This window comes from Setaria viridis, chromosome 3 (genome assembly GCF_005286985.2).
Source record: "Setaria viridis chromosome 3, Setaria_viridis_v4.0, whole genome shotgun sequence".
NCBI classification, from domain to species: domain Eukaryota; kingdom Viridiplantae; phylum Streptophyta; class Magnoliopsida; order Poales; family Poaceae; genus Setaria; species Setaria viridis.
In genome coordinates, this window is record NC_048265.2 from 6,723,125 (window position 1) to 6,738,162 (window position 15,038).

Genomic DNA, 15,038 nt, shown 5'->3' on the forward strand with positions numbered 1-15,038 from the left:
ATAACTAGGAACATGAGTTCGAGTCTTATTACCAGCCTCACGAACAGCGATATACCATTATGGACTACGGAGTACTCCGTATGCCATTGCCATCCACGCGTTCTCAGAAAATTCCCTAAGGCACCGTTTGGGTCCCTTCATTTTAAAGTAATTGGAATCTATTTAATGGAGTAGGCTAATTTATGTTGGAATGTGGCATTCCACAACTTTCCAAAGTTTAGATATAAGCCTATCTTAAATTCATGGGGTGGGAGATGGAAATTGATTCTATAGATTATGGTTATTAGAATGGAATTCAATTCTTATAGCACGCTCTTGGACTCGCTTCTCTATAGTAGAAGTGCAGCATATAAGTATCTCTCCCATATCACCAACTATAATATACAACTATATTCCACATACAATTATATTAACTTAATTAATTTGTGTCTAAATTATGATTATTAGGATGGAATTCAATTCCAATGATCCAAACGGGGCCTAAAGAAAATGTGTTCCAAAGTGCTTAAAGTGGCCAATGGGCTTCACCAGATCATTTCAGTTGTGCCAAAATCACTCACTCGTCAGGGCCCAACAAAAGACATGCCAAGGCCCATGTTGCCCCAAGTCATCTGCCAAGTTAGTGTTGCCTATCATAAAAAAGCTAAATCCTCTCAAGACATAAAAAGTCAGTTGGCATGTACGACAGATGATATGGTGCTTATACAAGAAAACCAGTTTTATTTTTGCCACAGCTGTTACTGTTAGATATGAGTCAAGAAAACCGGTTTTCTAGCAAGGTAGTTGGCCCTATTTAAACACCGACGGTTTTTATTGGAGAAAAAAACTTCAGTACAGTAATATCCTCATGGTTCTAGTACTTCTACCGCACCTGGCTCATAGTTTGAGGCTATTTGGAAGCATAAGTTTCACAGTAATATTGCAGGTAGTTCCCACGGAAATGGAGAAATTCCAGCGTTCTAACGGGCTACATACGGTTGCGTTGTTCATTATTTGCATCGAACAAAATTCAGTGAAAATTAGATGATGGTCACGATGGCAATATATTCATGTAGAGAGGGACACGAAGATGGAAAAAAAAATCAAAGCTTTAATTTGCCATATATATATATTTGCTTTGTGCTTGATCAGTGATGCGCACGTAAAGAAACACCGCACCCATCCCGTTCCATTCCTAGCTACCTACGGGCAACGTGCGTTCCTCCCGGGCCCGCCATAGTAGAAGTAGGTGCCCCACGCGCCGCCGCTGCCGCCGGCGATGTCGTAGCACCCCGGCCGGTCGGCGAGGAGCCGGAGCCCGGCGGCGGGCACGAGGCTGTTGTCCCAGTCGACGACCTGCACGCTGCGGAAGTAGGCGGCGCGCGCGTACCCTTCCCCGGGGAAGCGCCCGGAGCCCATCTGCGTGGCCGTGTGCGGCGCGCCGGCCGGCCGCGCGTTGACGACCTCGCCGCCGAACTGCACCATGCCGGCGCGGGTGCCCAGGTGCGTGAACAGCGAGGAGGGCCAGTAGCCGACGAGCGCGCCGGAGCCGAGCTGCAGCCACCAGTGGCCCCGCCGCGGGTCCTTCCAGATGAGCAGCGTGATGTCGAACTGGCGGCCGCCGGAGGACGAGATGGGCGAGATGGCGGCACCTATGGCCACGCGGCTGCTTGTCTGCACGAACCCCGAGCAGTGCAGGTTGTAGCAGCCCGTCTCCTGGTACGCGTCGTCCTGCATCAATTGCATGGATGAACAACCTGTATATGGACGGAGGAAATTGGTGGCGGCGAGTTCTAGAGAAGTGAGAGAGCTTACTGTCCAGTACGTGAAGAACCTTGGGTTGTTGTCACCGTACAGCTGAGGGCTTACCTGAAATGAAAATTCCGTGCAGAAAGTTTGTTAAACAACGGGCTGGCAAAGATTAGAGGCAGATCAAACTTTGTTCATGTGAAAATGATAAACTTATTTACGAGTAAAAATGGATTGAATTGGTTCTTAATCTGAATCTCTGAAACCTACTAGGCCTGAATGGTTTCTGAAAGTGAAGGACCAAAAAGCATTAGGTGGGAACAAGTTAAAGGACAGACCTGCCAGCCGGCCTCGATGGTGTTGAGGTCGTTGCCGAAGGCGCCGGAGATGACCCAGATCTGCGAGAGGCTGAACTCCGCCGGCGACGCCACCTGCGCCGGCCACACGTTCAGGCTCGCCTTGGCGCCGTAGAACTGGCCACCCGACACGTACCCCACCGCGTGCTGCAACACCATTAAAAAAACACACACACACGACAGAAGCTGCTTAGTTTCGAGGTCTTGCACTCTTGCAACACATCACAGTATCTGGTCATTCGATTTTGGAGTCCTAAGTGCCGTTTTCTTTCTTGAGTGCATGTGATATGCCTTAATCCAAAAAAAAAAGGGTTTTCAACAACATGTGCATGTGGTATGTCCGGTTGCAGTACACTTGCCAGTGGACTGAAATCAACGACAATGCAGCACAATGCGCGGCACCCTTTGTCAGTACCAGTGCCGAATCGGTCAGGCTCAGGCTTGACGATTGGATCAAGCACGAAATCTTGCAATTATTGGTGCCATTTCTTCCTTCTTTCTCCTCTCTCTCAAACTCGCAAATGTGGTGTGTTCCTACTTTTCTCCAGCTAATTTTACGGGGGGTGAAAAGTACACAATGTGCATGTTGAAATTGATGGAGTGGTCCTCGCAACAAAAAAAGAAAAGAAAAGAAAAGAAAAGGAAAGGAAAGGAATTGATGGAGTGGCGACGGCCGGCGGCGATCACCACTCCGGTGGCTCGATTGGTGACCAGATGGCTGACCTCATGGCCTCCGGCGGTGGAGTCGCGCCGCGTGAAGCCGCCACCCCGGGCCTTCATCCCGAACCGGCTGACCGAGCTGGCCCGGAGCATGTCGGCCTCCGTGGTCCGCCGCACCGGTATCGTCCCCTCCGGGCACGACTCACCGGAGCGCCGCCACGCCTGCGGCAAGGCCTCCTCGTCGTCTTGATCGCCATCAGCATCGGCACGCCCACTGCTCCTCGGCCTCTCCGCAGGCTCTTTCTGCATAAGATTACCAACCAGCCATCGATGACCAATCAGCGCCATGCAAACAAGAACACGCCGGGCTTTGCACATTGCACATTTCAGACACAGATCATCAGTGCCGAGCTGTTCGTCATCTGCTACCTCTGGCTTGTGCCCCCGCAGCTTGGGATGCTCGAACGCGGGCTGCAGGTGCGTCGGCACGCAGTCGATGACGTCGCCATCAGGGCTCTGCAAACCAAAATCATCAGCCAAGCAGAACCAGGGGCAAGATCAACAGCAATTAACCTCTGCAACTGCAAGACAACGACCACGAGCAAGAACGAAGGAATGCATGCCTGGATCGTCTTGACGGAGGCATCCCTGGTCCTGGCGAGCTGGGCCTTGATCCTCTGGAACCGGAGCAGCTCGTCGGCCGACCGGAACGGCACCGCCGTGCCATTGCTGCTGCTGCCTCCAGCTCCAGCCGACGCCGGGATGACGGCGGAGGAGGAGACGACGAGGAGGAAGAGGAAGGAAACAAACGAGGCAATGATTGAGCTGCCGTGGGGATCCATCTATCCGGGTGGATCTCTTTTGGAGGCGCGCCTGCTGCCCTGAATTTTGTATTAGGATCAGAAGAGGTTAGGATCGGAATGTGGCTGCTTCTGCCGTGGTTTTCCCTTCTCTTCTAGAGCTGTCTCTATGCGCGCACACCGACGAGCTTGTCTCGTTGCTCTCCAGCCCCCATCTTCAGGCTTCAGCTGAACAACAACATCAAGGCTAAATACTTAAATAAACTCCACATGGCAGTATATGTATATATGTATATGTGTGTGCAAAGCTACCTGGAAGAAGCTGCGAGAAGAAGAGGCATCGCCAGTCTCACTCCCTCCATGGCTCCAGCCTCCATGTGTGGTGTGGTTGGTGCAGGTGCAGGTGCAGCTGAGCTTATCGATCGTCATCAGCTCGAACGAGAGGGTCAGCACCAGCAGTACATAGTAGTAGTATAATTGCCTCGAAACGCGCGCCCCCACAGACCCATGCTTCCATCATTTTAGTACTAATCCGGCATGCTGTTCGACCTACTGTTTGTGTGTCCCCTGCTGATGATCCTTTTGGTGGGCGTCAGTGGTGGCATCCAGCGGTAATTTCCACTCTCTTAGAGCACGAGGTGTGAGGCCTGCGTTGCGCTAGCTGCCTACTAACTCCGAGATGGGGGTGCAGCAGCCTTTGGATTTCAAGGTTGCTGCCCTCCATGTGCCGAGGAATTTAGACCTTTGGAGCTAGGGCTTCAGCATTTGCAGCAATACGCATTGCTAGGAGAATATGCAGAAGCTAGAAGCTACTGCTCCTGCTCCACTATCTCCTTTGCAGCTTTGATTGAGCTTGCAGGCCAATCCCTCCTCTGCAAGCTCGCCTCTGCTCGCACTGAGCCTCTCATCAAACCAATATAATGCTTCGTTCAATTTCGATCAAGAAAGATTGCAGTTGGATGTAACCATCTCACGGAATTTCAGGGCAGCCATCCCATTTACCTGACAGTTCCTTCACAGTTGTGGGAGAAGCAGCGAGGTGACGGCGAGTCGCTGCGTGTGGCTATGCATCCTGCTGTAGTTTTTGTTTTGTTCGTTTCCTAGCCACCAGCAAAAGCTAAGCGCTCCTCCTTTTCTTTCACTGTCCCAGCTTTTTCTGATTGGAAGCAACACGATGGCCAGTAGCGTCCTGAATGTACTCACCAAGTTACCCTGTCCTGGAAGCTGCAACTGCAAGGTTACCCACATGAGCATATTTTAGTCTCACTTCCACACTATGGAAGTTTTTTAGCATTCCAGAGACAGTAAGCACATTACCAGCCAAAAAATGCACATGTTGCCCATCCGAGCATGCCCCTTTTTTCTTAATCTTTATAGGAGTATCTTTTTTACGCTTTCTCCTTTCTTTCTTTCTTTTTTATGTTGCCCTTTCCAATCATCAAAGGCAAGATCCATTGACAGAACCGTGCATGCAGCCTCACATAACCTTTATTGTTAGTTGACTCAGTGCAAGGCAGAGCAGAATGTTCAAGGCCACAATCATTAGTGCCTTGATAACAAGTGAGTGAGGGCTAACAACACACATCTCATGAGCTTGATTTGACAACCTCAGCTGCGAAAAGGGGAAAAGGAAGCCAGGACCATTGCAACTCTCCAGTCTTTCTTCAGTCTTCGCCACCACTCAAGCAGTCAAGCATGCCATTGCCATTGCTGCAGTGCATCCAGCACCTTTGGCTGCTCCCCTACACCAACCCACAGCCCCCACCGGGCCCCACACAGGCAGTGAGACTGAGAGGCCCACACAGGGCCCCACAGTGCCAATCCCTGCTGCAATTTTGCTCAACGGAGAGGCCCACACATGACACAACAGCTGCATGGCAGTGCCTGCATTGCATATGCAGTGCTGCACCTGGTGCCTTTTTGGTTTTGGACAGAGTGGTGTGGAGGAAAATATTATCTTCAAATCTCAGTGGGAGCAATTGTTGGTGTTGCACTGTTGCTGCCCAGTGTCCAGTGTGGGCTCTGTGAAAGTGTAGCCTAGGGGCCACCAACAAGATTCTGTGCAATGTGGATCAAAAGAATGGATTTACTACATTTCCAAAGCCTAGCCTAGCTACACCCCAATTCATTCCTTCATTCCCGTAGGCAGTTGGTCCTTTGGAAAAGATTACAAACGCCTCTTTTCATGATCAAAATGGCTACCTGTTGTCGCCGGTATGGCATGTTGTACCTTCAGTTGATTTCTTGGTGATTTCAAATACCCATGTCAAAGAACGTGAAGTATGTTTGCTCGGGCATTCCAAAACATGACCTGTTAATGAAGAAAATGACGTGACTGTGGGTGTTTGGATACGAGGTGTTAAACTTTAACAGTGTCACATCGGATGTTCGGATGCTAATTAGGAGAACTAAACATGAGCTAATTATAAAACTAATTGCAGAACCCTGTGTTAATTCGCGAGACGAATCTATTAAGCCTAATTAATCCATCATTAGCAAATGGTTACTGTAGCACCACATTGTCAAATCATGGACTAATTAGGCTTAATAGATTCGTCTCGCGAATTATACTCCATCTGTGCAATTAGTTTTGTAATTAGCCTATGTTTAATACTCCTAATTAGCATCCAAACATCCGATGTGATGGGTGTTAAACTTTAACAGCTGGTTGCCAAACAGGCCTTCATTGTTTGACAAGCTTCTCCCCAAGAACCTGTTCAAGCTACTGCTTTCCAAAGTTTGTCCAGGAACATGCTGTCAGGAACCATAGAAGTTAGAGCCGGTAGAGCTCCTTCAGTTGATGGCTCGATGCTCCAACCTGGCAACCTCCAGGTTCTTTCACCTCCATGTCAGAAATACCACTAGAGAAAAGTTGAAAAGGCTTTTCTGCACTTTTATGCGTCACAATTCACAAAGGGACAACTGCCACCAGATGTACACTGACAAGCGTCACCAACACATTGCAGCTTTCAAGGCCTGCTTGAAGCTCTGCAACTCCCAGAGCAAGGTTGCAAGGTTCAGAACACAAGCTTGCAAAATGGACAGGCAGCCACAGATTAAGTGGGTGCTAGTCCCTACATGACTAAAGTTCATTAATGCAGATTGAACAAGGTTGTTTTTACACCTGCTACCCCTGTTACTACTTGCGCCTGTTACCCCCTGCTAGTTCCTCCACCCGATCCGCTTCCTCTTCACCCCGTGCCTCCCCATCATGCTTCGCCGCGCCACGACTAAGGCTGCTGTGGCCGTGGGAAAGGGGAACAACAGAGAGAAAGGCCAACACAGTCTTCTCTTCCTCAAGGAGGCCAGGGACAAGGAGGAGGTGGCCCGCAACTAGCTCTGGCCGTAGAGCGGGCCGGAGCGGGCGGTGTCGAGGAGGCGGAGGTCGAGCCCGGTGGCGAAGCGGGAAAGCCGGTCCCGATCCCAGTCCCGTCCCCCCGCGCGCGCCGACGAGCCGGCGATGACGGCCGCGGGGTGGGGCTCCTTGGCGGGGCGCACCACGGCGCCCGCGGCGGAGAGGTGGAGCTTCCGCGTGACGGCAGCAGCGCCGCCCGAGAGCGGGGCGGACACGAGCGGGGACTCGAGGGCAAGCACGATGAGCACGTACAGGAGCAGCACCGCTACCAGCCCTTCCATCACGCGGTGGCGGAAGGTGATGGACCCGCCACCGAGAAGGGCGGCGGAGGCGGCAGTGGCGCGAAACGATGGCGGGGGCGGCAGCGGCGGGCGGAACGGCGGTGGGAGCCGGGTGGGAGGCGGCGGGAGGGAGGCCGGCGGAGGGATCCGGGCGGAAGGAAGAGCAATAAATAAGGGTTAGGGGTGTCCCCAACACCCTTTAGTCCAGTTTTGTGGACTAGAGGACTAAAGCCTTTAGTTCAAACTTTAGTCCACCTGTTTGGGTATTTAGGGACTAAAAGTGCATAAAAACAGTGGACTAACAGGCCTAACCAGAGTCACACAAAGGTCCATCTAGTTTGGTCCTAGGGGTTTGCAGTTGCAGACATCCTGGGCAAACCTGAAAGTGACCAAGCAACGCTCGAAAGAGACACCAGGCTAACAGCCTATGCAACCAACATGCATCCAGCATTCTCCTTCGTCATCATCCCTTTTCCTTCGGTACCACAGGATCACAAATCTCGTGCAAGATCCATTCAGAAAAAGCCGAATCGAAAAAACGCTTCACGACGTGATGTTGTGGGACTAGGGATCACAGATCAGAAGCAAAATAGAAAACAGATGGAGCTGCTGTAGGAATACCAGGACGAATATGGCTGGCCATTGACAGAACAAGTTCCTTTTATTATGAAAAGATGTAGCAGAATCACTTACCAGCAACATGAATGAAGGATATGATGGTCCCTTCAGGTAACAATCAGTTCATGATGTTTCCTCAAAAAGCAATTAGTTCATGACGGGCATGCAGGTGCCATCTCAGCACTCTCTTGATGATGTTGGATTACTGATATAGCCCAGCATCGGCGCAGACAATCTGCACAGTTAAGCGTCCTGAACAATTTATTATATCACTAAGCGGACACACTGGTTTCTGTCATTAGCATGTTACCTGGGTACTGTACCTGTAAGGCTACTGGTACAATCACAACAGCACCAGACCTTCTGAAATATCATTAAAATTGTACAGCATTTCAGTTGAACTAACAACATGATGAGCTCCGCTGAAGCATTAAATTGGCTAAACGATGCCTTCTTATCCAGCCAGTACAATCATTATAAACAAAGGCTTGAGACCATCAAAGTCAAAAAAGGTGTCGACCATTTTTACTGTAATAGGTCCCATATCTCTGATGAAAAAGAATTCTGAACGTGCATTTATGAATCATATGCTCGATTCATAATTGGATCAGTGAACCATACAGCAATGTGTACAATAAAATGAATATGCAATACGGGAGAAAATTTCTTCATTATTTTGCCGACAAATTTTCCCAGGGTTCTAGAACCACTGGCGGACTGTTGTTACAATGCTGATCGTGGGTTAGTGATACCAACCTAGGTACTAAAAAAACAAAATTATCGCTTTACAACATGTATTGTACCTTTCTATGGAGCAACAGATTAATATGATAACACGCTGAACACAAAAAAAAAAAGTGTCACTGTTATTTTCTGTCTCCCCCATAGTCCCATACCTTCCTTTACATCTGTGCGGGCTGACAGTATTCTTGTAAGGGTGAAACCACTAAAAGGTAGTTGCCCCTGTGACTATACTCATCACTTTGCTGCTATCAATGACTGCACAGAATAAATTTGAAATTACTCCAAGCAAAGGACTAAATCGTAGGCTAATATACTACATTCAAACTTCTATCAGCTTGCAGTATCTCTTTAAAAGAAAGACCATGGACTTACTGAATCAAGAAGCTTAAGACCAGCTCCACGTGTAAACTTCCTTGCAAAAAGGAAGCAAGGTGCTGGTTTTCCATTACTTGTACACCACTCCCTTCTATTTTCAGTCTCGTAATATATATTATCAATGCCCTAAAATTGAGAAGAATACATCCTCAGTGATAGTAAGAAACTATCCTGTGTACCTCTTAAAGGTAGCTTATTTTAGTATAAATTGGTACATCAAGGATCAAAGATGAAAATCCTGTTACAAAAGCAACAGCTTTCCAAACAGACATTTGGTGAAATTTATCCTTGAATGGCAGTATTTACCACCACCAGGGTTACAGGTTCGAGTCATTCAACCTATTGCTTTTCCTAAAAAAATGGTTCTTGTTGCTTTAAAAGACAATTCATTTTAGTAAATGGTATGACTTCATTGACCATGTCAAATAAAGGCAAATCAGACCTAAATTCAAATGGTGATGGGACCTTTTAGTTTCTCCTTTAAGCACAGATATGCCTACCCCAACTTGCTCCAAACAAAAGGATCTGTTGTTGTTTCAGCATATATATAATGTTTAAAGGATTTCTTTCAAAAAAAAACTTTTAAAGGAAACAAACATGCCCAGATTTGAAGAAGCTATATACCTTTATAGACTTAATAAGTGCGGGAGTAGCATCAGAGACTTTATATGTTACAGGATGCCATCCACGCCTTTCACGATCTTTAGAAGCTGAAAGATCCCATGCACTATGTGTAACTGATCGCCGTGTAAGTTCTTCTTCTAGACCAGTTTGCTGCATTGCAGAAGAGTTGAATGAACAGGGAACTTAGTGCACAAGAAATCATGTGAAGAATCTTCTAATGACCATTGACTTACTGCAAGCAACGTCTGAACATAGTGCTCATCTGGTATGCAATTATGAGCTTTCCATGCCTCTGCAGGCTGTGAATGAAAAATGACATTTAAATGAAAATAATTATTACCTGAGCTTCCCTTATAAAATATCCACATAAACAGATGCAACTATTGAGTTTGTCATATGTTCTGAAGCAAGAGAATTGTACTATACCTTTAATATTTTAAATAAATGAAGTAAACTACATAGTGCTTATGAAGTTTAAATTGGCATTAATACAGTCGTTCCACAAAAGCAACCATAAAAATCTAAGTGAAGTAATGCAATTGTTCTTGCTGTTGATGATGATGATTGGATTTAATATCTACTTTACAAGTAAAAACTACCAAATGGTAAACCATTTACATCATTGAGAAAAAAAATGGGATAGTTTAGTACTATACTGAAACATTTTCACTTACAATAGGACGATCCCAATCCCGCCAGAACTCTGGCAAAGGTCTCCTCTGCAGTACACAAAATATATGATTGGTCAATCCCGCTAGAACAGATAAAAGGACTTAAGCTAAACGAGACAAGGACTCCATAATTTGAGAACCCATGCTATAACAAAATTGGACGGACTGTCATCAATGGAAAAAGAGAGCTAACATTAATTTATAATAATAAACTTTCATGTGTTGGTGATACCATATACATAAGTGAGCATGCTAACTTTACTAGTGCTTTTGAGATTGTTAGTGATTTGATAGGAGCTCATCCTCAGTGAACTATGAATGTTTACATAACATGCAAAAACTTATAAAAAATAATGGACAGTTTTGACTATCTAATACCTACTCTCTTGATTTCCAGGCTTGACCAAAAGTATAGACGTAAAAGATTGGCAAATTAAGAGCTTGTGGAAAACAAAATCATCCTGATACTGTCCTCAAACTTGTGTACAAATATTAAGATATATACCCTGCAATGCTTCTGGAATTCTGGCAACACCACTTCATCTTCAACCACAACTTCAGCATGTTTTTTAATTAGAACCGCCCACTGGAAACAGTGTATGCATAGAATTTCAGTGGTAGAGGCATCAAAATGAATTAGCAATGTAACGTCTCCTCTTCCTTTATAACAAAAGGTAACTACCTGTGAGCCTTTTCTCCAATTCTCCACTGGGATAATTGGGTCCATTCTTGGATTGTATCTCCCCGCCTTTGTATCAGCAAAACTGTAACCAGCACAATACAATTAGGAAATATTAAAAGAAAAAATAACTGACATTTCAGCTGCAAGCCTGCAGTTTGCTGTGTAATTTATCTATAGGATCAAGGTACAAGAAAACATAGATAAATCGTAAAGGAACAGGGATTAAAATGAATTTCCAATTACATTCATAAAAAGATCGGGATAACCAAGACCACAGAATATTCGGATGTTTATACCTGTCTACGAAGCTTGTTGATGACGACATTATGTACTCATAAGTGTAGCTGAAATTGTACAATGGTACACAGCTGCCAGAGAGATAAGATCCTAGTAAGCACAAATCACAATTAAGATCCAAAATTCCAAGCAATGAATGAAACAATTTTTTTCACAATATGATTAAAAGGAGTGTGGACTATGGCAGGAGCCAAGGGCCTTGCCTTGCTCTCGGTTAGGGATGTTGGTTAGGCTTTCCAGGTCTCAAGTCTCGGGTTGTTCTTTATCTTTAAAAGGCGATTAACTCCCTTTCTAGTGTGGGGGTGTGTGAGTGTGGGTCTTTCTGTATGACTCCTTTCTTCTAGTATTAATACAATGATACGCAGTTCTCCTGCGTGTTCGAGAAACAAAGATTAAAAAAGAGTGGGACTGTTGATGGTAACAGAACTAGGAATTGATAATTTGTTATTAGTACAGCAAAAAGATGCTTCTCTAGTTTTTGTAGATGTAATACAGAGCGTTAATACTAAAAGTAGTTCATCATGCAACTGTGCAATTGACACCCAATGGTCAAATGATCAACATATGGGGTGTAGCTTATTCTACATAAGCTCTGTGGTTGTAGTATAATATCTCAGGATAACTACATCACCATTTGAATTACTCTGGTATTAACAAGTGTAAAGCTATTTTTATGTTCTCAATATTCTACACCAATTTGTAATTATGAAGGGCCATAAATTTATCATTCTGGTGTGGTCCTCCTTTGCACAGCAATATGTTTTGTTCCTAGAACATATTTATTCGATGTGATCATGAATGATAAATCTCATTGAGGATTCGCCAGTTGAATCAAGACACTTAGTTCATTGTTTATACATAAAAAAAACTTTATGAAATTCAAAACAAGTGAAAGCATAAAATGCTTATTCGGCCAATCAAATCTTCAAACATCACTGAACAGAGCAATATTTTGTGAGGACGTGCTATGTCCAGGTCCATTGGCTTTTTTTATCTATCATCTATCAGTGCCAGTGTCAAAACTACAATATCCTCCCCAAGATGGTTCGAACTGTTTTATTAGCGCTATTCTCTTTTCTGTCACCGAAAACTGGATACAGCCTCGAAACTCATTGAATGAGTATGTGCTCCACTAAACATGTAAGTATAACCTACATTTTTTTTGAGAGAGTATAACCTACATTTAAGGGTACAAAAAGCAGATATTTTTTGTTTTATACTAGACTTTTGACAGATTTTGATCTACTTTTATAAGCAGATGTAATCATTTACTATGTTAGCATTATTTTCATCTCCATTTTCGTCATTATATTTACAACAATTTGCAGACTCTAAAAGAATGGCTACTGTGAATACTTTTCTAGATGAATAAATTGCTACAACTAAATCAATAACTCAAGATCACACATGCTTGGTTTGGTTGATGCAAAACACGAACACTACAAATTGACAGGTTCTAGTCCTTCAAGTTTTCAACCCCGGGCAACATTCTCCACACAAATCCTAGGACAGAATCTGGACACGGCATTCTCGGAAATCTCTTGCAAGCGTGTACCTGTCGGAGACGAAAACAAAGCGCTCATTGAGCGGGTCCTTGAGAGCATGGCTGAGCAGTATGCGCTCGGCCGTGATCATGCTCGCCTCCCCCCAGTCCACCTGCAGCAAACAAGGCAAGTCACCTCAGCAAGAGCAAGGGTACAGACATCGCAGTTGGGATTCACCATTCATGAATACGCTGAGAATGTGCCGACCTGGATGCTGTTGTTGACCTGGCGGTTGTGGAAGAATCGGGACCGGGAGGTGGCGCGGGTGAGCACGAAGCCCGGCCGCGAGTGGACGAAGATGGAGAACTTGCCCTCCTTGTCACCCTGACCAATGCACACCACATCACAGTCAGCAGAATCCAAATTCGCAGTTAGGACGCGCACGTGCATTGAGTGGCAATTGGACGGCAACGGGTGAACATTGGTCACGGAAACAATAGCGAATTTGAGGAGCAGGTAAGCAAGCAGAGCCAGGAAAGTGCGGGGATGGATTCGGGTTCGTACGCGGAAGAAGGAGTCCCAGACGAGCTCGAGCGGGAGGCGGTTGCGCGCGATGAAGAGGAAGGCGACCTTCGTGTTCCCCGGCGGCAGCGGCGCCTCCTCCACCTCCGCCGTGGCCTCCGCCACTCTCGCTCCCGCCGCCGCCTTCTCCTCCAGCGGCGCGGAGGAGCCGTGCAGCAGGATGAGGAAGGCGCTGCTGAGGCAGAGGCAGAGCAGGAGCAGGAGCAGCGCCGCCGCCGCGCGCCTGCCCCGGCCGTAGCCGTAGCCGAGCCTCCGCGGCTTCATTCCGACGACCGGCCGAGGAGGCTTCGGCCGGCCGTGCCTCCTTCCCCCGCCCGCCGCGGACTCTACCTCGGCGGCATGAGCAGAGTACGCTACGCTAGCTCAGCTCAGTGCGGCACAGATCTCCGCGGTCTCGTGATCCCGTGATGAGGGGAGGAGGAGGAGGTGGGTGGGCAGCGGAGACGCCGTGAGAGTGTGGTGGCGAGGGTTGGGGGGATCGAATCTCTGGCTTGCGTGCTTGCCGAGGAAGCGCGCGTCACGCGGCAGGCGGCGCAGTGGCGCCGAGCAGTATTGTCGAAGTGTGGTGCCGCTGCCGACGTGCTAACTAACCACCGGCCACCGGGCCACCGGGGGCACCGGGCACGAGGCTCCGGATCTGCTGCAGGAGACAGGCTTTACACTAACCATGCCATGAAATCGAAGGTTTTCGGACATTTTCCGTCGAAATATATATATAAAAAGGTCATTTCCAGTCAGATAAACTTCTAATTTATTTTCGGCGTTGAGATGCATCGCCAAATGAACAAGGGGGGTCGTGTGAATCACTGAATCAAAGATGAACGATGTCCAGTAGGTATCTCGAAAAATAAAAACAATCTACGATTTAGAATGGAGGGATATCCTGGATATGCACAGCTGCTGAAATTTAATCATGCTCCAGGAACAAGCAAAACCTTTGTCGTTACGTGACTATAATAGATCGTGACAGGCAAGTGATTAACCAAATCGGTTGGTGCGGGATCCATACTTGGGAACAAGGAAGCAAAGCGTGGCCACGCTGTTACATGTGAGTGGCACGTGAAGTTTCCATGATTTACATTGACTATAGTATCCTCCAGCCGCTCCCAGCTGACAAATCGGCCACTCAACAATCATCATCAAACAAAAGTGAGGACGACACGGCGAGACGGCAGCAGTACATTGCTCATGAATTCATGATGGGCCTATTCGGCCGAGCACGTTGTCTTTCCGTGGTGCTTGGTCGTGCTGCTTCTTTTTCTGCCGGCCGCCTTGAAATCTGGCCCGCATGGGCAGTACAACTTCGTTCCCTTCGGCCCATCGTTCGATTAAAGCCCAGCAGCTCCTACCCAACCTCTCTGCCCCTAAATTTCGCAAAATCTCTGCAGAGTTGTTTAGGGGCAGAGAGTTTTTTTTTTTAAAAAAAACATATAAGTCGCATATAAGTGATGTTTTAAATATCTCAAATGGTATAAGCAGATTTATCTCTAAATGATTTTCATAAAAAGTATACTCTTGCTATGCTTCATAAATGTTTTGTAACAAAAAAAGTAGCGGCAGTCAGTTATTAGCAGAAGGCGATTACACTTTGGAACAATATCGATGTTCAAAACGTCTCAGTTAATTGTTTGTCACCGGATGCAGACTATAAGACTTCTGAATCTGTCTTCGACGATACTATTAATCTCCGTGTTATAGGCAAGTTCAATCGCTAGTCTTTGTGGATTTGATTGAACCTTCAAAAAAAATGTAAAGAAAACATTTCGTTGTTATTAATCTCG

The 15,038-nt window shown here is 46.6% G+C and overlaps 2 protein-coding genes across 2 annotated transcripts; both read right to left on the reverse strand.

Moving 5' to 3' along the window:
• Window positions 1-1,070: 1,070 nt before the first annotated feature.
• LOC117847360 (protein neprosin) lies at window positions 1,071-4,518 on the reverse strand. The gene is made up of 7 exons (XM_034728550.2): window positions 3,857-4,518; window positions 3,368-3,772; window positions 3,174-3,260; window positions 2,808-3,047; window positions 2,067-2,231; window positions 1,795-1,848; window positions 1,071-1,710 (listed from the first exon to the last, which is right to left on the reverse strand). Exons 2-7 carry the CDS (start codon window positions 3,584-3,586, stop codon window positions 1,183-1,185), a joined length of 1,293 nt encoding a protein of 430 aa, XP_034584441.1. The 5' UTR covers window positions 3,587-3,772; window positions 3,857-4,518; the 3' UTR covers window positions 1,071-1,182.
• Window positions 4,519-8,438: 3,920 nt separating this feature from the next.
• LOC117850976 (glycosyltransferase BC10) lies at window positions 8,439-13,903 on the reverse strand. Its single transcript, XM_034732868.2, has 11 exons — window positions 13,240-13,903; window positions 12,943-13,059; window positions 12,747-12,847; window positions 11,191-11,262; window positions 10,895-10,976; window positions 10,718-10,798; window positions 10,216-10,260; window positions 9,775-9,840; window positions 9,542-9,691; window positions 8,915-9,043; window positions 8,439-8,797 (listed from the first exon to the last, which is right to left on the reverse strand). Exons 1-11 carry the CDS (start codon window positions 13,519-13,521, stop codon window positions 8,777-8,779), a joined length of 1,146 nt encoding a protein of 381 aa, XP_034588759.1. The 5' UTR covers window positions 13,522-13,903; the 3' UTR covers window positions 8,439-8,776.
• Window positions 13,904-15,038: the final 1,135 nt, after the last annotated feature.